The 23,042-nt window shown below is 45.4% G+C and overlaps 2 protein-coding genes across 2 annotated transcripts; one reads left to right on the forward strand and one right to left on the reverse strand.

The window, feature by feature from the left end:
- The first annotated feature begins 395 nt into the window (after positions 1 to 395).
- Positions 396 to 8,833, forward strand: si:ch73-61d6.3 (occludin). The gene is made up of 8 exons (XM_068743686.1): positions 396 to 971; positions 1,692 to 1,883; positions 2,322 to 2,489; positions 5,360 to 5,523; positions 7,084 to 7,302; positions 7,968 to 8,139; positions 8,340 to 8,381; positions 8,732 to 8,833. The coding sequence occupies exons 1-8, from the start codon at positions 396 to 398 to the stop codon at positions 8,831 to 8,833; spliced, it is 1,635 nt and encodes a 544-aa protein (XP_068599787.1).
- A 3,128-nt stretch (positions 8,834 to 11,961) lies between these two features.
- Positions 11,962 to 17,114, reverse strand: LOC137899170 (nuclear receptor subfamily 2 group F member 6-like). Its single transcript, XM_068743190.1, has 5 exons — positions 16,846 to 17,114; positions 15,983 to 16,077; positions 13,465 to 13,799; positions 12,554 to 12,800; positions 11,962 to 12,236 (listed from the first exon to the last, which is right to left on the reverse strand). Exons 1-5 carry the CDS (start codon positions 17,112 to 17,114, stop codon positions 11,962 to 11,964), a joined length of 1,221 nt encoding a protein of 406 aa, XP_068599291.1.
- Between the last annotated feature and the right edge of the window lie 5,928 nt (positions 17,115 to 23,042).

Raw genomic sequence — 23,042 nt, forward strand, 5'->3', positions numbered from 1 at the left:
AGTCATTCGTCTAATATTTAGATTTTCTGTCGCCGCAGGAAAGCATGTCCGATCATAATCCAGATTATGGTCTGATAAGAGATTTACTCTCTTTATCTATTTAAACCTTTATCTCCACAACTTGGCAGAAAGAGAAAATGGCACCAACGAACCAAACCGGCAGCCTCGTAAACGACGGTCAAACATTTACACCGCTCTGTTACTAAGTTGCATTACCGGAGACGGGCACGCCTAACTTTCCCGTATCTCCACGTAGCGTTTGTCCACATCAGCGGTGCAGAAAGACAGCGCGGGACAACGTCCCACCGTTACGCAGGACGCTTTGACGGTCCTCAGAATCCCTTTCATCGTTTCTTTTGTGTCTTTTTTTTTACAGTTTGGGACGTATCTGAAGAATGTTTGACAAGCAGCGTTACGAGAGTCCACCAGTCTACAGCCCTCCCTTCACCCCACCGCCCAACAATGGCTTTGGCCCCCCGGGCAGCTTCCACGGCCCTCAGAGCGACTACAACGCCTACCCTCCGCCGCCGGGGTCTTACTACGCCGAGGACAAACCGCAGCACTTCTACAAATGGCTGTCGCCCCCGGGGATCGTCAAGGCCATGCTGGCTACGGTGATCATCTTGTGCGTGGCCATATTCGCCTGCGTGGCCTCCACGCTCATGTGGGACATGCAGTATGGAATGGGAATGGGAATGGGCTACGGCAGCGGCTACAGCGGGGGCTACGGCTCAGGGTACGGGGGCTACGGCGGGTACGGGAGTTACGGTGGCTACGGGGGCTACGGCAGCGGCGCCGGCTCCTACATCTCACCGTACTCGGCTAAAACCGCCATGATTGCCATGGCGGCCATCAACTTCATCGGAGCGCTGTCCTTCTTCATCGCCAGCTTCTCTAAATCGAACGCCGTCCGGAGTCGGAAGTTCTTCCTGGCTTTGCTGATCACAAGCGTCGTCATGGCCGTCCTGCAGGTAAGACGCCTTTACAGCTTTCAGACTGTGCAGACTTCATTTTGAGTGTTCCACTCTGCTCCTGTGTTGTTTTTGGATTCTCTATGAGTGATTATTCATTTTAAATGTTCCCTCAGAATGTCTCGTGGGAGATCTCTTGGCGTGTACTTTATGTTTAGAAGCAGGTTATTGTGAAGAGGCTCAGAATGCACATTGTGTTGTGTAATAACAAATACACACACTGACCAAACATTAAACTGATAAATATTATCAAAAACAAAACAGAAACCTTAAAATGTAAAACAGGCTAATAAAAGAGAGGACAGTGTACTTAAATAATTAATGTTTTTTAATGGAATAAATATTCAGCCTTGCTCATATCAGGCCTCAACATTTCTGACATTTTTTGATGTGTGCTGAATTAGCACAATTAGATTAGAGCAGCATTTTCCTGCGGGAGCATTCCGCACTGACGCCTGACATTTGGACGTTCTCGTTGCTGTTCGTGATAAACTCCCGGCTCCGTTGTGAACAGGTCGTGTGCTTTTTGATAAAACTTAAATACCAGAAATATTATCGGGAGCCGGACTCTGGACACAGTTTAACGCCGTTCAGATCCCAGTGGGTTTAAAACACATGTTTTAAAGGATGTTTATGCTGCAAGTATTTAAAAATACTGCAGATACTTCGTTTGTGAGACCTAATCCGATCAGACTTTCTTTAACGGCTGTGTTTTTACAGGGCATCATCAGCATTGTCTACATTGTGGGGGTGAACCCAATGGCCCAGAGCTCCTCCAATATGATGTACAATCCCATGCTAATGATGTGCCAGAACCTCTACCAGACCGGCTACTCACAGATGGGGGGAGTGGGGGGCTTCCCCATGTACAACCAGTACCTCTACCACTACTGCTTTGTGGACCCACAGGAGGTCTGAACCTTCTTATAAACATATTCGTGGATCTCAGGGGGTTGAATCAGTTTCTAATGTGACGCAGCAGGTTTGCCCCCCCCCAGACCCGCTTCAGGATCATTTGAAATAGATGAAATAATCTAGGTTTAATCTATATTGGGCAGTAAAATCCTCAAATTTAATGAATGTAAATCAAATCATTTGATCCTACATCTTTTTATTTGAAGCACATGCTTGAAATGTGAGACAGAAATACACTTTGCCACACTAAGCAGATGATCGTTCCCTATTTTCAATCACCTCTGCTCTGTTATGATATCATAGAACGACTGTACCATGTTGGGTTGAATTGAGCCACACATTCTGATCGATTTCTGTGTCCTTGTTCCAGATTAAACCAGCTTTTCGCATGCCCCTTATCTCCTTGACGGAATTCCAACCTTCTTGCTTTTCTAGGGAGTCGCCATGGTGTGTGGGTTCCTGGTTGTCATCGCCTTCTGCGTCGCAGCCTTCTTTGCACAAAAAACAAGAGGGAAGATTTGGCGCTACGGGAAACCAAACATCCACTGGGAACAGCCTCTCGCCGGCGGAAAGGCCTCGGAGGGCAGAGACGTAGAGGAATGGGTGAGACAGAGACCGGGCTTACAGGGGATTTACAAAGAGAAATCACATTTCGACCCTGACTTCTGCGCGCGCACGGCATGTAGTCAAATGAACCAGGTCAGCGAGAGTTTAAATCCAGCTGGAGGAAAGTTGATTGAACGCAGCGCTCGCTGTCGGATTTGATTAGATGATTAAACGATGAACTGCGCCGTGTCTTTCTGCGTGGAGGGTTCGGTTCTACCTGTTTTTTACATTGCAGAGTAGGTAAGTATGTAGGTCACCGGTCATAAAGATAGGTCGGAGGAACGGCTGCTGATGCATAAGCATTAAATATGGGAGTGTACGTTCCTGAGGACTTCCTGATTTAACCCATCGCTGTACGAGCAGAGCACAGATAGACAGCGTTTATGGGCTCCGGCTGGGAAACGGTCACATTACTGTACTGAGCTTCCTTTGGCCGAATCACTTTGTTCAGGGTCACGGCTGATAGCAGTCAGCAAATTGTTTGCTCGTGATCTACTCGCTGGTTTCACTCTCGATAATTATTAACCACCTGTGAAAATAGTAAGCAGGGTAGGTGGTTTCTGGAGAGTTTGTCTTTTAAGTCTGTAAATGTCAACACGCCACCAATCATGGTGGGACCGCTAGCTATAGCTTAGCCTGCCGTGCATGTTAAAGGAAAGGAAAATAGTAGGAAAGCTAAAAACGATTGCTATTTGACCCCATGAGATCCGTCTATCACTCATAACTTGTTTAAAGTGAGAGCGAACTGCTTTACTTTATTAAGGCCACATGCGCACCATGCATAAATATGCATTATATCGCCTGTTCTTAAAGGACTGCCGTGACATTTTGTTCAGATTTGTCTGTAAACGATGTAAAAATAGCTGCGAGTCACTCTTTATCTCTGATAAGCCCTGAACTGCAACCCTGCGGTACGCCGGATCGCACAGGGAGTGGGGTATAGCATTCTGCTCACAGAGGTGTGCTAGTATCGAACAAGATAGGCCCGGAGTGAATCCCATAAAGAGCGCTAGTGTCTGATAAAGGGGCGCGCTCGCCGATGCCGTCACATTTACTGTCAGCACAATAAAGAATTTACAACAGTATCCATCCCTAAATCTATTTGCTGGGTTGCCGTGCGACCTGCCTGCCGTGCCACAGAATGAGTTCATGCCTCTTTGGCTTTAAGCGCAGGGCTAACTGCCTCGGGCTGCGGTCGGGATGAGACTGGAACCATCTCTGTTGTTGGGCTCAGGGAGGCCTGGTATACTCTGATGACCTCACACACTGGCCTCATTCAGCGCGTCCTGAAGAGAGAGAGGGGGGGGGGGGTAATTGGGTCCGCTGGCTGAAGTCATCACAGTTGCCTTCTTGACTGTGTACTGGGAGCGCTGGAGTGTTGCACAGACCAGTGCCAGCATCCTGAGGAGCCTTCAAAGACGCGCATCGAGACATCCAGATGGAGAATGAACCTGTGAGAATGTAAACTGTGCAGCATTATAACATATACTAGTGTCATCTCCTTCATGCCTGCAACTTCGAGTGTTTATTTGCTATTGAATCAGACATTTTTAAAATTACATAATAAGACATTTTTCCTCCCTCGCACCCTCCCTGAGTTTGAATCCTTTCTGCTCTGACTCCCTTTTCTCCTGCTCACTCACTGTGCCTTTTCTACCTTTCCAACCTCTGCCCGGGTCTCCTTTGCTCCCTCTTCCCTCGTTCACATTGTTGAGATTCTTTCAAGCAGCAGCACTCCACCCAGCGTGATTATTGTTTTTCAGGGCTCGGCTCCTGTAAGGCTCTGCTGCCGCTCTTTGAAGCAGTCGGGAGACCTCTTAGTAAAATAACACCCAAGAAAGCAGGTAGCATGTATATTATGTACGGGTTTTATATGGTAAAAACACGTGTAGCAAATATTCATGCGTTCTTGTGAGGGGGTAGTCCATGCCATATCTTATTTTGGAGGACAATTATTTGCATTTGCATTTCAAGTTTAGCTTTGACATTTCAACCCTTCAACCCTGACATTTGCACACAAAAAAAAACAATTAAATGGCTTCTTCGGTCATGATTGATGACTTTGCTGGGCCCAGTGGAAGTGGAAGTGGAAGTGGAGGAGGCAGGAGGCCGACCCGATGCCTTCATTGTGTGGAATTCCCTCGTGCAGACCGAATGACCTCACAGGAAGGACTTGAAAATACAGATTACATTTATTTACATGACAGACGTGGCTTCCTTTTGTTTGAAGAAAGAAAGCGGGACAGCCGTTGCAGGTGTTCATGGGACAATAGGAAGAGGTGAACGCAAAGCTTGGAACATTATTGGATATCTTCAATCAGCATTGGCTAAATGTGCTATTTATGACCCGTCTGCAAAGACGCATCCGAGCAAGTAGCTCAGGACTACAGATATTACAGAGTTGTTTCTGAATAGAACACAGCATGAATATAATTGAGCCTATCGTCATTAAAATTAGCAGGGTTTTACTGTGAATGTGTAGAAACTGTTCTATGGAGACGTTTAATCTGTGATTTGGTTACGACAAATGGACAATTCTTCATGAAATCCCGTAAACGAGATCTTAAAGTTTAAGTGTTTATGGTTAATGTTTGGTTTATTTAACAGTTAGCCTCGGGTTATCTTTTGTTTTTGTTCTCTTGACCTTTTCAAGCACGGCGACCCCAAACTTCACTGGCGAGTTGGGCTGTGCTGTCCAATTACATGCCTGACTACTCTTTCAAAATTTAAGCACTAATTGCCGTGAATTACAACTCTGTCGATGAGAAAAATAATAATTTCTTTCAAAAGATCATTCAGAAAATAAGCCTGTAGGAGCTTCTGGTGTTTGACATTAGATGTTTGTGTTTTTTTTGTGTCTTTCATAGGTGAACAATGTCGAGGAGAGCCGAAGCGTTCAAGACGCTCCAACCCTGCTGGTGTCGGAGAAGGGAGCCGGTCTGCTCAACGCCTCAGCCAACAGCGTCATCGCCTACCCCCCAGCCAAAGCGGACAGCAGCTCCTATAATGAGGAAGAGTACGACAACAACGAGTGGGTGTACAGGTTTCCTCAGACGCCTAGATCACATGTTTTTTGAGAGGACACAAATGATTGATCTGCATTGTCAAAGGGAAAAATTAGAAATGTAAACAAATATTTACCAACAAAAGTCACTGCGTCTACTAGAAGCAATGAGCACAGTTATGTAGGATGAGTCGGATGACCCAGTAGTCCTTATCACATTTAGTTGGATACATTTATATATATAGCTACAGTATAATTGCAAGATCAGTCTTCAAAAGAGTTTTAAATGTTATACAGAGAATTTACAAGTTTAGATATTTGTCTTAGAAGCTGCAGGAAGTGACCAAGAAAGTCCAATATTAGGCGATTTCTTTAAAGTGATAAGAATTCATGAGGAAAGTCGGCTCTACATTTAAGTGTGCAAACTGCAAAACAAATCGAACCATGTGACTCACACAAGTAATATCTGTTTACTGCTCTGTTTTAAAGCCCACAAACGGTGCTCTGTGTGTGACCTTTGAGCCTTTGTTGGATTAACTCTCCCTTGTTTTTAACTCTCATAGAAATCTCAGAGGCAGGAAAAGGACAGGATGATTGCAAACAAATGCATTTGCCTTTCTTTGACGCTAGAAATGATTTCTCAAACACCTTGTTTTTGTGTGACTTAGTGCAGCAGTGTGCGTTGGACGCTTCTGAACGACCTGATGAGCGTGGAACGAAGCGAGCACAGTTTGTGTAGGATTTTAATTTGGTTCAAGCGACCTAGTATTTGGTCATTTCCTCTCTGACTAAGAAAACATAGCCGAGACTTTCATGGGTAGACGAATGCTATCCTGAAGAATGGCAGCGCTCTCTGTTGTCAATAATGTAGCCTGCTTTATAAGAGCTCATAATATCTGCACAGCTGGAATTGGATTCCCCAACAAATCCCTTCAAACTCACGAACCTGAGCATGATTCCTCCTTCCTGGTCCCCGAGGGCCTCCACGCGGCACGCCGCCAGACTGTCCAGCGTGAGCAACAGTAATCATTAGCGGCTCAGGGTGTTGACTTTCGAGCATATGATTTGTGTCCCTAAATATTTGTTTCCATCGGACACAGTGATATTTATCTAATGCTGCCGTTTGCTTTATTTGTTTTGTGGGTTCAAGGACAGTTTTACAACGTCTGGATAAAGTGACCTTGCAGCAATGCATTTTATGAGCAGCAGAGAAATTAGCATTCCCTGGATTTTGCCTTGCAGGCCTCATGCTGTCTGATTACAGGATATTGGTTCTACAGGCAGCCTGAAAAACATGAAGAAGGGAAGGTAGAGGAGATTTGTAGTAAAGATTTATTTATCCTGAAGTATTTGTTTCTGTCAATGAATTTAAACAACAGTTTCTGTTGGGTTGGCACTTTAAAGATGCAGAAATCTGGAATACATATTATTTCTGATTTGAAAGGTACAGTTACTAATTCCATTGTTGTCTAGCTGTTCCCTTGATTTAAATATAAACTAGTAAGTAAGTATGAATGTAGAATACTCAACTTGTTTGGAAGGAGGTCTGTGCGACATAAACAAATCACTCATGTTCCGGCCCTGCAGGTATTCAGAGAAGACCACCAGCAGACCGTCAGAAGTCTTCTCTCATGGAGGGGGGACCAGCTCCAGCCCTTCAGAGGAGACCGGCGGGGGCCGTAAACCCTCTGCCAACAGGGGCAAGAGAGGCCGACGAAACCCCGAGCTGGACGAGTCCCAGTACGAGACAGAGTACACCACAGGAGGAGAAACCGCCAATGAACTTGACGGAGAGGAGTGGGCGAGGTGAGAATTCAGCTGGACTGCTGCAGCTCCTCTGGATTAGCGATGGAAATGTCTTTATCTTAAAAGGCAGAATGCAGCTTGCAGCAAGGACACGACCTTCATTCTTTGTTTTGAATGAGCTTAAGAAGGAACATTTTCACCGCCGCCGCCAGAGAACGGTAGATAAACGGTCAAAGTTAAGCAGAAAATTGTGGAAAGTCTGTATTCTCTATGCTTCACCCTGTCCAGGAGCGGCGCTAATCCTCCGAGGCATTCCACTTCACATGAGTTGTACTTTGACATATTTAGCGAATTGGGCCAAAGGTGCAAAGCGTAGGAGCAAATGTAGTTTATGAGAATATACTTGGCTGTGGTTTGATCTGCCTGTCTGGCCGGGAGCCATTATTACCTCCACAAGGATTGTTTATTTGCTTGTTTACCTTCCAGTTTGAAGAATCAGATTTGTGTGAAACATTTATGAGCGTTGGGACATCGGGGGACGGCTTCCATGTTATAGGTCTCTGTTGAAACCAGCATTTACAGTTCACGCCCTCGACCTGTGTTCCTGTGGTTCAGTCGTAAACTCGATGACCTCATCACCGGCTGTAAAGTGTGATGTTCTTGTGTTTTTATATGTTGATTTTCTTTGATGCTGATCTTTAACCCTTCTCCTTGTCCTCACCCAGTTCCTACCCGGAGATAACATCCGATGCTGAGCGACACGAATACAAGAGAGAATTCGATGCCGACCTCAGGGAATACAAGCGCCTGTGCGCCGAGATGGACGACATCAACGATCAGTTGATCAAACTCGGCCGGCAGCTGGACACGGCGGACGACACCTCGGCTAAATATCAGGTCAGATAGAAGCTAGTCGTTTCATAAAGATCAACTAGAATTCCAGAATGTTTGGGATTGATGTGATCGATGGCTTCAGTGGCAACAAATGAAAATCAAACACTGAAATACAAAACTTCACTGCCTCACACACAGAGGGGTCCGCTTTGTCCCTGTGAAGGAAGGGCCATCGCTAATGTTTCTTCCTTCTGTTTCCGCAGGCTGCAGCAGAGGAATACAACCAGCTGAAGGATCTGAAGCAGGTGAGGAAAAAGCTCTGGTGATATATTTAGTTAATAAACTCCATAATAAAGACTAGTAAACTAGAAAAGCTAAAGTGAGCGCTTCTCTGCTGAAGGTTTTTATTCCAGCACACACCTGGATATGATTATTTACAGACTTTTAACCACTTCCTCTTTAAGTTGCTTCTCATTGTCACAAATGAGGCTTCAAAATGTTGTCTCGTGAGCAATTCATTGCTGTTTTTAAAAGCTAAAGAAATCAAATATTCCCTGTCTGCCATGACTAAATAATTCATTCCAGTCCTAACCGTCAATGAGGGATCCTACGTTTACCGTTTAGTAGCATGAAGTCTGTGTTCTCCGCTCGGCAGACATCAGACTACAAGTCTAAGAAGAAACAGTGTCGCAGGCTGAGGCACAAATTGTTCCACATCAAAGGCATGGTGAAAAACTACGACAAGAACCACTCATGAAGGCGCCGAGGCGGTCCACTGAGCTCCGGGCTCTCCACAGCAAACACAGACACAGGCCAAGAGACACTCCACAACGCCACAAAGACCCTGAGACCAAAGCGACCTGCAGACTCGTACGTAGGGGGCGTACTGTATGACATGAATAATAATCATCTTGTATTACTGACTAACTCTTTACTGGAACAAACTGGAACAGAGTTCCTCAGCCGTTGCCACTTCCACAGCAGACGCTGCCCTTTCTTCTAAAAGAAGAAGCGGAGGGCGTTTGTTTAAAAGTCGCCTGACCCTCAGCAGAACGTGATAACACTGTGTTTGGTTTGGTGACTGGTTGCGCTCCAGATTAGAAACTTTTCTTCATTTTATCTGGGCTAGATAAGAGGTGGAACAGTACGCAGTGAACGTAGCAATGAATGGCAGAGACAGAGACAGCTCGCTGGGTTGTTGGTGAGCAAAGACGCATTTTAATTTAACCCTTGGCTTCGTGTTCTCTCCGTGACAAATTAACGACGTCGTCTGCATCAGTATTTAACTTTAAAATCAGTGCGTTTTACGTTTATCTGTGTCCTGGTTTCAGTCTCAACTAAGAATTTGATGCTGATCACAAAGGCAGCGAGAGCGAAAAAGGGCCACAGACAAAGAGGAACAATGAGACGATGCGTCGCGTCGCTGTAAACACGTTCAGCGTGTCCTGTTCCTTCTACACAAAAAGAGCTTGTTCATTTAACACTCATAGTAGCATGTTTCGTTAATCATTTGTCATTCAGATTGTGCAAATAAATTCATCAGTGAGATTATTTTTTATATGTTTTACTCCGCAAACTGGAAATCGTGCTCTGTCTCTATAAGCTACACTTTTCATTTGATTTGTCACCAATGAAAATGATCATCTGCTAATCCCAACTCTTAGTTGTGTAACGTCATCAATTTATTGTTGATTACATTTATTACATTTTTGTCATTTTACAAACCGTTTCCGAGCCATTTTATTTTTGTATGAATTTCTTTGATAAAAATTTTTTTTTTGTAACTGCCATAAGGTGTGATGTCTAAAAAGTATTACGTTTAGTAATAAACTTGTCTAATTCTCCCAAGACCATTCCTTCTTTTTTCCTCCTAGTCTGTGGCTTTGGGTTTGCGTCTCCAGCGAGCGTCCAGCAGGGACGGCAGAGACGTCTCTCTGAGCGGGACGATTAGAGACGGCTCAGCCTCAGCGTGAGCTGCTGCTGCCCTCTTTTGGTAAACGGCTGTGAAGATCCTTCACCAATATACTGTATAATATCAGATATACACACAACACACTGTACATTTATTTGCACTTGGTATGAAGGAGCAACTCTTGACTCATTTCAAACTTGCAGGAAACTAAACTAAAACTGGTTAAAGAATAAAAAAACATGTGGCAGTTTTCTCAAAATGTGTTTTATTATTATTTTAGATTGGAGGAAATGTTTTCTTCTTTATCAAACAAATCATTGCCAAAATTATTTCAACAATCCCAATAAGTAAATTTGACATTAAAATTACCGGCAGTATTTCTGATTCTTACAAATGCGTTTGCTGGTTCTTAAATAATACACAAAGGAAATCGTCCTACTTTTATTTCTAGAAATGCTAAAATAACCTTATGCACCTTTTAAAAAAAATAAAATAAACAAGTTTGGCCTGATGATAGAAACATGCTTCTTTTAAACAGAAAGGGACACAATCAGATTGCTGTATTGTATATTCCAACAAACAACACAAAGTGAACTGTTGGCATCAGGAATCAGAGGCATTTTTATTATTTAACGTCTTTTAAAAAACGGCCCAATTTGTTTTTCTTCCAGTGGCTTAATTTGGCAAAAACAGAAACACTCAATCTCAGCGATGGCAGTTGTCTCATCCAGCGATAAGACAACGCTCACCCCATCCTCATCCTCATCCGCTTCACAAAAGGTTTCTATTTCATGGCTTATTTTTTATTTACCAATTGCCAAACTATTTATTTCATTTTGAGTAATATAAAGGGACTTCAGATACAATTTCATTGAATGGTTATGTGTCATAAACCTTTTATATCAGTACCAAAACAACAACACATGTCGTACCTTGAGTATGCACTTCTTTCAAATGGAGACCAAAATGAAAAGAAAAATAACTAGTTTCTGTGTTAAAGATCGTTTGATCCCTCGAGCTCATTAAAACAATCTTTATCTGAAATCTATAAAACCTGAGGTAAGAACGCTCAACAGGGTTGTGACCGTCTGAAGCGCCAGGCTGTGTTTGAGTACATTCGACACTTCTCGCCGATTACTGTGACAAGAACATTATATTATGGTATGCTCTGAGAAAGGAATAGCTCAACAGTTTGGCAAAATGCATATGGAACCAGCAGCCTGATAGCTTAGCTTAGTTTATCATGAGGACTAGAAAGAAGAAACGATTAACTTAACTCTAGGTAAAATATTTAAATTGTTATGTCTGTATTTCTTTTTTAAATAAGATTTTTAAAAATAAGGTCAATGTGCATCAAAATAATTGATTATTGGCCTTGAAAGTGGTGCAAACGTGATAAACTATTGTCTGCTGGGTGGATTCTGTAGCATCAGAGGAGCTGGTTCACCCCATTTCTAGTGTTTATATTAGGCTAAGCTAAAAGCTCCCATCATGAGCTTCATATTTACAGTATGGATCAGGAAGTAGGAAATTCCTCATTGATATCTACAAGTAAATCCAATAAACGCATTCCTCAAAATGTTGAGCCATTCCTTTAAAACATACAAAATGTCTTATCTTGTATACAGTACAACATCCATGCCTTGTCATTGTTTCGGCGCTATAGATGGCGACATCTCGCACAGAGCCTGGGCTCGATCCGAGTCACGTGGGGGTTGGTGTGGGACGAGGTAGTACAGGCACGTGGCCTCATGTCAGAGTCTTACGCTTCATTAAAGCCCGGTTTATCGTCCAGAATGAGAGAGAGAGAGATCCGACTGAGGTCAGAGCAAAATGGAGCGTATATCCACAAATATATAAACCAAACTTTACAGAGCTAATGCTAATAAAGCTCTCCGCCACGTTCACAAATGCTCCAGCCCCATCAGCTCGGATTCCTCCCAGCCTGATCTCGCTCCGTCTCACTGTGGAGCTCACTGTCCGGATGCGTAGGGCCAGCCGATGGAGCTCCCCGATAGCTGCATGTCCCGGATGAGGGTCTCGATGGGGGTCTTTCCCACCAGCCGCATGAAGAACAGCTGGGAGATGAGGTTGGCCGGCACGGCGCGCAGGGCCGGGAGGCGCAGCAGCAAGCGGCCGAAGCGCTGAGGCTGGTTGGGGTACTGCAGCCGCTCGTACTCCGTCAGGGCGACCTGGGCCTTCTCCTGCAGGGACTCCACGTGGGCCGGGTCGGTCAGACCGCATGCATCTGTAGAACACAAGCAAAGGACGCGAGCACCGTTTGATTAATCACGATGAGTTCTTTCAATTTATTTACACATGCCCCCCCCCCCCCCCCCTCCTGCGGTCGTGGAAGTGGCATCGATAGACGGTTTGTGTCCCTTCCATGAGGTCAGAGGTCACATTTAGCCGAATCAAAGGCTCCCTGGGATTGGACCTGAATTCGGCTCTGAAACTTAACGCCTCAGTTGTTTCGGTTCCCAGTAAGGGAGCTCATTTGAAAGGAAAGACATCCTGGCAAGCGCCATCGCTCAGATAACCTCGTACAAAATGTGCTAAACTGACCCGGTGAAAAGAGTGCGATGGCTTTGAGGCAGCCGTACTCGGCCGTGTCCACCTGCAGCCGGTTCAGCTTGTCCACCTGGTCCTGGAAGACCCTGACCTCGTCCATGAAGGACACGACGCGCTCAGCAGACATGGGCGACGAGTGGAAGCCCGCCGCCGCCAGCAAAGGAGCCATGTGAATGGGCAAAGCAGACTGCGCTGCGTTGAGGATGAACAGCTCGCTCCAGCTCAGCCTCAACAGCGCCACCTGTAGGGTCAGAATCAAACGATGGATTCAAGCTGAAAGTGTTGCGTCTCAGGGATCTTACTTCATTTGATTGAATTTTTTTCAGAACCTGTCAAGAGTAAGAACAAACAATGACAAAAACACAACCTCCAAAGGCTTAATGAATCATAATGAGTCATGATTAATGGCTATGACATCATAACCTAAATTCATTATTTAACCCTCCTTAATCTCGGGGTCAATTTGACATCATTAAATGGTTATGAAAAAAAGAATAGTTTCGCTTTTCACCTTATATTTCAGGGTTTTTCCTAATTTGATGGGGACAATTGAAGCATAAAAATATCATGATGATAGTTTATTCAATGTTCTGAACACATATTGCACGCTGTTGTTCCTCCGGGGGTCAGTTTAACCCCAAGCGGTTTTACTGCGTGGGACGACACGGTGGCGCAGTGCGCCATTGCCTCACAGCAAGAAGGTCGCAGGTTCAAATCCCACTTGGGGCCTTTCTGTGAGGAGTTTGTATGTTCTCCCTGCGTCCCACATGGGTTCTCTGGCTTCCTCCCACCACCAAAAACATGCAAATGATTTGAATTGCCCACAGGTGTGTGTGGATAAAATCTGATTTTCAAAACAGGGAATGTAAAAATGAAAGAAAGAAAAAGCAGCTCTCTTCACTGACCTGCTCTGAAACTGGCAGTTCTGGGAAGTACGGGATGTTTCTGGCCCACTCGATGGTGCTGAAGAGAAGTCGGGCTGCCAGCTCGCAGATGCTGTCGATGCCCATGACGGAGGTTCCGCTCGCGGAGGCCTGCATCTGTGCCTGGCTGTACGGGGCTCCGTACCGGCTGCTGGCGTACGGCTCGGCCCGGAGGAGCTGGGAGATGAGCTCCGACACCGGCTGCCCGTTGAAGTAGTCTGAGCCCACGTGACCTGCTGCTGGACCTCCAGCGCCTCCCGCCAGCGGGTTTGGACTGATGCCTTGGTGAGAGGGAGGGATCCGGCCCCGCTGGACTGCTGCGAGGTGGGAGTGGAGTGAGAATCAGAAGCGGCTTGTTAATCTCGGGCGTCTGCTTAGTTTAGTCTCTGACTGATTTGTGTCTGGCGTCAGTGAACACTGACATTCAACAAGTTCTCAAAGGCTCCTCGTGGTAGAAGCGCTTCTCCTTTCAACGCTGTGACCTCGCCACACGTTTAGTGGGCGTGACCTCCGACGGTTTCTGGTAAAAACTTGTTACCAGAAACCGCCGGAGGTCACGTGGATCTGGATAAAAAGGCAGATCCAGGAATTTAATTTCCCTTTTTTTTTTATGTGGTCTTAATGTGTGACTTTATGACATGTGACCTTCATGTCAGTGGGGAAACTGAGCTCCCTTCTTGTTATACATTTAAATGAAAACACTGTTTATAAGTTCACGAACGAAGGGAGAAGCTTTATTATTATTTATCTGGAACATTGCATGAACACCGTAAATATCTTTCTCTTGACTTGCCTTTAATTATTAGCCTGTTCTCTGCTTGGAATGACACAAACCAATAAATCGCCTTCCAATGACTATTAGCAGAAATCAGGCTTCAATGCCTCAACGTCTTTTGCAATTGAGGGAAATGTGAAATGACCTCGGTGGAGGCAAGCGGCGCTCTGCTGCTCTTTGAGCTCTTGAGTTAACCATTCGGTGACTGATAGTTCTGAAGGTCATGGACAAATCTTTGGCATTTCTAAAGAAATCTAAAGCGAAGTTTTCATAAAGGACGTTTGTTACTGTTCTGTGAAAACCACATCTGCAAAAAATAACTGATAAAAGCTTAAAAACATTTTTTTTTTTGATATTGTAGAACAGTAGATTTGAAGGTTGCAGAAATGGATTTTGTACATTTTTCCAAGAAAAGAAAAGTTCCCACCTTTCAGACAAATGCGCTTTTAAGAGAGACACTTGCACGTGCATTTTTTTGTTTTTTATTGTCAAGCGGATCAAACGTGGTTTCTTTGCCCTGAGCTCGAGCGCCGGGGTCAAAACATGTTTGGTTGACAGTATAAATATTTTTGCTCGGATCACTGGCAAATGTCAGCGGCTGTTTCTGCTAAGCGAAGCGCTTCCTCTGCAAACCTGCCATTTCTGATATTTATTTATTTTTACGTTGTTCCTGTTTGTTTGTGTTTGTTTGTGTTTGCTTTGCTGACGACTTGTAGATGAATGAAAGGAATAATTGATTTGAAAGTAACTAAATGCCTTTATTCTAGTACATAAGGTTTCTGATGTAATTTACACTAATTTAATATTGAGCACTAGTTTGACAGCTGCAGTTATTTACTGACTAGCTAATACTACTTGATTGATTATTGACCTATAGAACCTACAGCAGTGTCAAAAACAAACACATCATGTTAGTAATAACTAAGGGGCCATTCCACAAGACATAAACTGTAATACTTTTCATGTAAAATACTGTTACTTCCTCACTGTTGTAATTTTGGATGCAGAACTTGCATTTTTAATGAGCTCTTTCTGTTTTTCCTCTTTCTACTCTATCCTGCAGGCACTGATTCTTCGGTCTCTGGAGGGCAACAAGCTTCTCAGCATTTCCACATTTAAATCAGTGTCCAAGAAATTACATCCATACACTGCTCATTTACAGATGGAAATATATTCTGCATGTTTTTTGTTTTTTGAATTAAACCACATTTACAGTCACAGTCTCACTCCAGTCTGTAGTTCGGCTGGTCACTCTGGTAACATTTCGGGAATGCCTTTTTTGATTAAACATTCCAAAAACGAATCAGTCAACATTTTGCTGATATGTTGTTCTGCATCAACATGTTTGCAACACTACTATTGGGAAAGGGTTGAATGTGGAATTGTAATATTCGCTCTTTTAGCGCTGCTTTGGCCTTTCAGCTGCTAAACGCTCCACAATGTTTGCTGTTCAGTCATAACTGTCTCTCTACATTCTGCTTTTTGCGTGGGAGTATAAAGTTAGCCTGTCAGAGCATTTCTTTTTTTTTTTTTAATGGAAAAAGCCTGCATGTTGCTACGGGAAACCTGGCTAATGTGTATAAATGAAAACAGTGAAGCTGTGACTGGTTTTAATCCCGACCACAACAGTAATCCCAGGCACAGATTAGCAGTTTTTCACTTCCAGCTGTGAAAATCCGTTAAAACCCTGCCGTGCTACGTGGATCTCTGTAGAGCTTTGGATACCTTCTTTGCGCATTCCCACGCGGAAACATTTCTTCAGGCGACAGTATTGGCACTGGTTGCGGTGATGTTGGTCAATTTGGCATTCTCGGTTTGATCTGCGCAAGAGAAGCAAAGCAGGAAATGAGCACGGAGGCGAAGTCTCTCTCCGAGCCCTGTGATGAGTAAACTGGGTGAGCACCATCAAGGCTGTGACCTTTGTAACCCCCCCGCCCTGGTGTTGTCTGTTACAGCAGGATGAGACTCAGCCGGTTATCATGTGAAGAAATCGTTCTGTTCTGACGCTGGGACTTTTATCAGAGCGCTGAGTTTCGCCTCTGCATGGTGAGGAATAATGGGAATGTTGACCTTCTGAAGCAAGCCGCCCTCACATGCCTGACCTTCAGGGCTTTTATTTTACCCCCCCCCCCCCGCCCTCTTCTATGACTGTTGGTGAGATTTATCTCAAGGTTAAGTCATAACATTCCGGAGTGCGACGTGGTTAATGCGCTCTCTCTCTTTTATGAAGGCAAATTTATAACAAAAAAAACATGCTGACATTTTCCTCTACTCACATGCACGGACACGTTTGGCATTTATCAGCACTATAAGTTCTTTATTGGATACTCGTGACGCACTACAATAAGTATTTATCAATGTGCAGAATTCATCAACTGAACCTAAACACAATAATCTTGCGTTATCACAACTGTATGTTTGTATTGTGATTTACTATTCTGAAATAGAACGCATTTAAATCAGCTTAGTTTTGTAGAATGATTTTTCCATGTGCAAAAAAAAGTTCATTTTAAAGTTGTTGGCCAAACACACACGTTCTTCATGCATTGCCTTCAAACTACAAAACTTCATTTCCCAGCAGGCCTTACCTGCAGGAGTAGTTGAGGTTCCTCCGGATGCTCCTCTTGAAGAAGCTCTTGCAGCCCTCGCAGGTGAACACCCCGTAGTGCTTCCCGCTGGACTTGTCTCCACACACCACGCAGTCCAACACGCAGGCCTTGTCTTCGTCCCCGACGTCCACGTCGCTGTTTCCGGCCTGAGGTGAGCCCTCCTCTTCCTCCCTCCTCAGGTAAGTCTTCTCCCCGAGTCCATTCGTATCCCCGTTGGGGTTCCCCCATCCCCCGCTCACCATGGCCATATTCTCTGAGACGAGCAGCCTCCCGAGTGGATCATACACAGCCCCGCCCTGTCCCTCCCCCCCCCCCCCCCAGCGTCCAGGTATCGGCAACACGTCCAAAAACCAAGAGCGGCGGATCCGGTTCTGGACTGCAGAATCTCTGGAAGCGGCAGCGAGACTCCCGGACCGCCTCGCTGTGACCTTTCTCCCCTTCACCGTCTGGCTGCAGTGACCTGCAGGTCCTTCCCAGCGTTGTTGTCTTTATCTTGTTTAATGTCTCCGCTCTCTGTTCTTGTCTCCCCCCCCCCCCCCCCCCAACCCCTGATCGGCGGCTCTCGAGGTCTGAGGAAACTTCGGACCCGCGTGGAACGGTTCAGAGTTCAGGCAGAAGAAAAGGGCGCAGCCCGGCTCTTTTCACAGGAAACAATAAATTACACTTTGACTCCTTCTCCGCTTCGCCCTCCCTCTCACTTTCTCTCTCTCTCTCTCCGGCACCTCACCTATCCCTGAACATGGTCTCGAGGGACAGAACAGCCGCTCTGCAAATGAGAAAGAAGCTCTGCCCCTCTCTTAGTGCAAGACTTTTCCCAAAAGGACAGGCGAGTCAGAGGAAAATGAATCGCGGCTCTCTTTCAGGCAGGGTTAACGTCCCTGCCCTCTGCTCCGACTCGTAAACCAGTCCAACCAGTTCCTGCTGTGCAGAGGTGTTATCAGATCATCTGGGTTAGTCCTCGTCCAGACGCACTGTTGACTTGTCTGGCCTGTTGCGGAGGCAGGAATGATCAGGACGGAAAGGAAAAACAAGAGTTTGCTCCGGAAATGCTCAGTCATGTGTCCTGAAAAAAAAAGGAAAGGAAGAAAAAGTCATGCGGAATTTTGGAAACGTGGTTTTCTTTTTCTTTTTTAATAGTGTCACTTTAGCTTTTAAAGGAGGTATTTTAGTCCAGCGACACCGCAATGACTCAAATGAACTCCAGATGAAATTGACTCCGAGTCAGCGTAAATCTTCAAATACGTTTTCCTCTCCTCTGGGGTGAAATTATATTTTCTCCTCGTCCCTGTAGTTTCCAGATACTTTTAAAAGTCCCACAAAAAAAACAAGCTGAAAACAAAAATGCGAGTTGAGAAATCCTCTCTCAGAGCCGCTCGCTGTCGTCTCTCCTCCTTCGCCTGTTTTGTCAGTGCTTGTCCATCCAGCAATAACAACCAGAGGCCATTCCCTGTCAGGGTGTACTGTTGCACTCTTCACTTCTCTTCTCGTCCCCCCCCCTTTAAGCCTTTCTTTCTGCCGGCCCCAGCAGGAATAAATTAGCCAAACAAGTGCAGGGAAACCACGACGGCACACACAAGACGTCTCAGTGCAGGGCGGCCCGGAGATCGCCTCCTCATCGCCTCCTCTCCGGCTCCTCTCAGTCCTCCTCGGGTCCCTGCCTCCTTCAGGGAGCGAGAACGTGTGTCTGTGTGCTCAGGGATTTGACACTGCTATTCAAGCCCTGCTGTTGCCATGGCGCCGGATGCCTTATAAGGCCAGCGGAGTCAAAGAGCAGGCGTGGGCTGCAGCCATGCAGCGAACAGGCAGCCCGACTGGCTGCTGGTTCCCCTCTGACCCCCGGGCCAGCCTGGGAGCAACGGGGGGGGGGGGGGGGGAGTTAACCCTAACCCTGCTGCAATACAAAGAGGGGGGCCCCCACGGGTTGACATGCACTCATGTTCTCCACTCCACTCTGATCCTAAAGAATTCCTCCATCTCTGTTGACCCAACAGTGAAGGGGAGGGCCTGTTGTTGTCGGCGAGCAGCTTGTCAAAAGGTTATACGATACGCCGCCGCCTCAGCTTCACACCTGCTGCACGCACTCAGGTCGGCGTGCTCGGCAGACTGCTGTATCCTGGATGGCCGTGTTTTTATGTGCATATTTTAAAGCGTATCACACGCGTGCCAAGAAGCTGGACCTGCAAAAGACACGTAGATGTGATAAACGCAAGCTAAGGTTATTTTGTCCAGACTTCCAGAGGCGTAAAATGCATTATTACACCTTTCTGATTTCTTTACCTTTCTCTCCCGCCTGATATTTGAACAGACCGCTCCGCTGCGTGGCGATGAGGCGGTTACAGAACTATTTCTGACACTTTCTGTTTGCCCAATGTTAAACATCATAAAGTTTTATCCACACATTCAAATGATATTACGTCTCTTCCTTCTGTTCCTTACTGTGTCTTTCGTACACAGCACATTTCCGTGTAATAATATTTTTAACAAATAACAAATCTGATTTTGGGTGTGTGCATTTTTCTTTCAAATTTTGAGGAAGATTTGCGTAAAGAAGATTCTGGATCGTTTTTTAAAGTCAGGTCAGTTCACACAAGCTGTCAGGAAAAGGAAGGATTTCTGTCAGTGAGGTAAATTCAGCTTTTTAAATGTGAACATAAGCCTGTTTGAACCCACGCGGAGAGGCTTTTTGTTTGCTAAGAGGTTATCAGGAGTCACACTAAGCTGCGTTCTGTTAATGCCTTCCTTTATATCTGTATCTGCAGCAGAGGAGTTTGGACCATGTGGGATGCGTTGTGTAAAATTGTGATCCGTAAGAACACGCAAAGATCAGATTATGCAGAACTTAAGAATGTGTTGCCGGAGTGTTTTTTAAATATAAAGTTCAAAGTGTGTGAAAAAACAAAACAACTTTTGCTGTTCTTTTGTTTTTTTGTGTAAATTTAAAGTGAATCAGGTTGCTGTCCACTGACACACTGAACTGTGTGTTGTGTATATCTGAGGTGTGTGTGTGTGTGTGTGTGTGTGTGTGTGTGTGTGTGGTGTGTGTGTGTTCCTTGCTCTTTGAAATGCAGGTCAGGAATGCAGCTGCTCTCAGCTTGAAGTCGACTGTGGTGAAGATTTTACATTCTCAACCACACAGGAGCCACAGTGCCAAAATTAGAAGGAAATACACGAGGGACTATAAAGACAATCAATAAAAGAAGCAACAATAAAAAATATACAAATCAATAATTATTGTTGCCTCTTTTATTGATTGTCTTTATATTTCCTCGTGTATTTCCTTTTCATTTTGGCATTTTTGCAGTGAAATTCAGAAAACTGTGGTTAAACTTTAACTTGGCCGAATAACTTTGGATGAACAAGCTGGAGCACATGACTCCCTGCTCCTTCCTCATTGGTTCAGTGCCCTTTGGCCTCCAGGCGAGCGGCACCACCATCTTACCCTCTCCCCCCCCTCACAACACTCTCCCCATCCTCAGGCCTTTGACCTCGAGAGAATGATGGAGCAATTTGAAAGGGCAGCGGATTCTGCCGGAGAAAAAACATCTGCTGGGCTGGGGTGACTCCAAAGGAACACGCGGCATCCAATCAGCATTTACCCTCCTCCCCGCCCAGGACCTGCTAGAGATGGTGGGAAACTTCCCATTTGGTGTTGCTTCCTTGTTATTCAAATGTGTTCACTATGACAACAAGGCATCAACCCACTGCAGGAGTCGGTAGAAACGTTTGCTGTCACGGCAGTGAAGTATTTCTTTCACCATGTGTCCCTTCGCTATAGTAAATCTGTGTCCAATCTGTTGCTCGCTGATTGTGCCCTCTGCTATTGACCAGACTTTGTTTGTCGGTCGGCTAAGGTGCTTAGGATAACAGGAAATAAACCTTATTAGCTCCGTGAAGACGCCTCACATGCTATAAAGGGATTACAACAGGGCCCCTCCCCTTGACATCTTTAGGACTCCCTTCAACCAGCAGCAAGGGATCGCCGTCGGTCTGAGACGGTTTGCCGTCATTATCTGAGGGGCTGAGAGCAGAAAGCGGATGTGATCGCGTGTTTGATTGAGGTCAAATCCCTTCCGTGCTTCTTAGTGCCATTTGTAGCCCGTCGTCCTGACCTCGTCATGGGCTGGCCGGCGTCCATAAGCCGGGGACAGAGGCGTCACCTCAGTGTGGCAACATCCCAGGGCACGGAAGGGAGAGAGAGATATAGAGAGGAAGAGGAGATGAGCGAGGATGAGGAGTGGTAATAGCTTTGAGAAAGAGCGGGCATGGGGAGGATCTCTTTATGCAGCTTACAGAGGGACGACTTATTAAAACGAGGAACGGATGCAGCAAGTAAATGAGTTGACCTAAAACCTCTGGGTCACGGCCCCCCTTCTTGTGTGTTTGTGTGTGTGTGTGTGTGATTCCAACCCCCCCCCACACACACACTCATTGACAGCCTCCGCCATTGTCTAATAATGGTTTGGGTACTTTTCCCAGGCACTGAAAGACTCCGTGATCCACAGGCACCGATGGTGGCTGATCGATGTGGGGGGAAGAAACGTCCAGAAATGTGGAGCTCAAACTGGATGAAGATCTGGACGACAGCGTGGCTGCCTTCCATCCAAACACACGGCTGCGTTAAACACCAGAATCTCTTCTCATGCACTTTGTTTGACCTCTTTATCTATTGCGTTCATTAATGCACTTTTGCTTCAATGCATATATGTTATCACTGACATAGAAGAGCAATATATGTATCAGCAGCAAGATTAGATTAGACGTTTCACACTTTCATGTTGGATAAGGTTAAAGCAAGGTGTGCATACGAACAATGCAATGGCCTTAATATAATTTGATAATATTAAGGACAAACTAATGTCAATTTGTTTCACGTTTGCAGCACTATTTTGTGCAAATATTTCTATTTTTAAACGACACATCTTTGCTTTTTTCATATCAGGTTTTTAAATTAAGAAATTAGCGCACTAAGTGGTTAAATTTAGCTCCATCAGCTCCACCAACCACCAACCTGGATGCAGCATAAGCTAACACGGTAGCTCGTCAATGATCCTGCCATGCTGTGCCGCAGAACAAGTTTGCTTTTGTTAAGTAAGATTTTAATTAGATAGTTTTGCCCATCTATTAAGACATGCGTAACAAAAATACCTTTGTCTGTCCTCTTTGACACAAGCGTCACCCCGAGGTTACAACGATCATGTTGTCTGAAATACGTTTGATGAACTCAAAAAGCTTAACATTGATCTCAGAGAGAGCGAACACAAAATGGAATGATAATTGCATCTCCGGCTCTAATGGCAGCTATTACAACAATGGTGACGGTGACCTGGAGGAACAGGGGGGGTGGGGAAGGTCGGGAACGCTGCTCGGGAAAGGGCAAGCTCAGGCAAAAGTCAGGGCGTCGGGGCTCGCCGCCTCGTCTGGCGCACTGAACTCTCCATTCATAGGCTAACACAACAGCCAGGCACCGCTGTGACCCTGTGGGGGTGACACTCAACCTTTGCCTTAACCTCCTGACCGCCGGTCACAGCTGCAGCTGACTGCCTTGAGCGGGTCAGGGCAAAGGGTTAGCTGGAAAGGGAGGGGGGGGGGGGGATTGATAGAGATGATTGGGAGATGAGTGAGGAGAGAAGATGTAGAGCGACTACCCATCCATCACCACAAACCCAGGGCATGCGGTTTCACTCAAGTTCAGAAACAGTTTATAAAAACTCTAGTTTAGTTTCTTGATAATAAATCTATGACATGAATAATTCCACTCACAGAGAAATGGAAGAGAGAAAGGCAGAAAGAATCGTGATGGAAAGAAGAATGAAAGTACTGCCAAGACAATTGGGTTTGCATCATTATGTGTGCCATTGTCCAGCCCCCCCCCCCCCTTCTCGGATTCATAGAGTCTGGGAAAAATGACATGTGCACGTTCGAGCACCGCCCCGGAGCGCCTGAATGAGCCTTGAGCCGGATATTCATGAGTGTGGGTCAGCTGTTTCTCTAAAACGCTGCATGTGTCTCGTGACGTGTGATTCCTGCCAGGCAGAATAAATGGCGAGATCCTTTTTCAGCTGGTTGCAGATTTCTGTAAGGGTTGGAAACGCAGGTCTGACAGTGTTCACATCACGAAAGCAAACGAAGACGTCACTGAGGTGATAATAAAAGGATGAAAACATGCACGTCTATTT

This window comes from Brachionichthys hirsutus, chromosome 9 (genome assembly GCF_040956055.1).
Source record: "Brachionichthys hirsutus isolate HB-005 chromosome 9, CSIRO-AGI_Bhir_v1, whole genome shotgun sequence".
Lineage (NCBI taxonomy): Eukaryota > Metazoa > Chordata > Actinopteri > Lophiiformes > Brachionichthyidae > Brachionichthys > Brachionichthys hirsutus.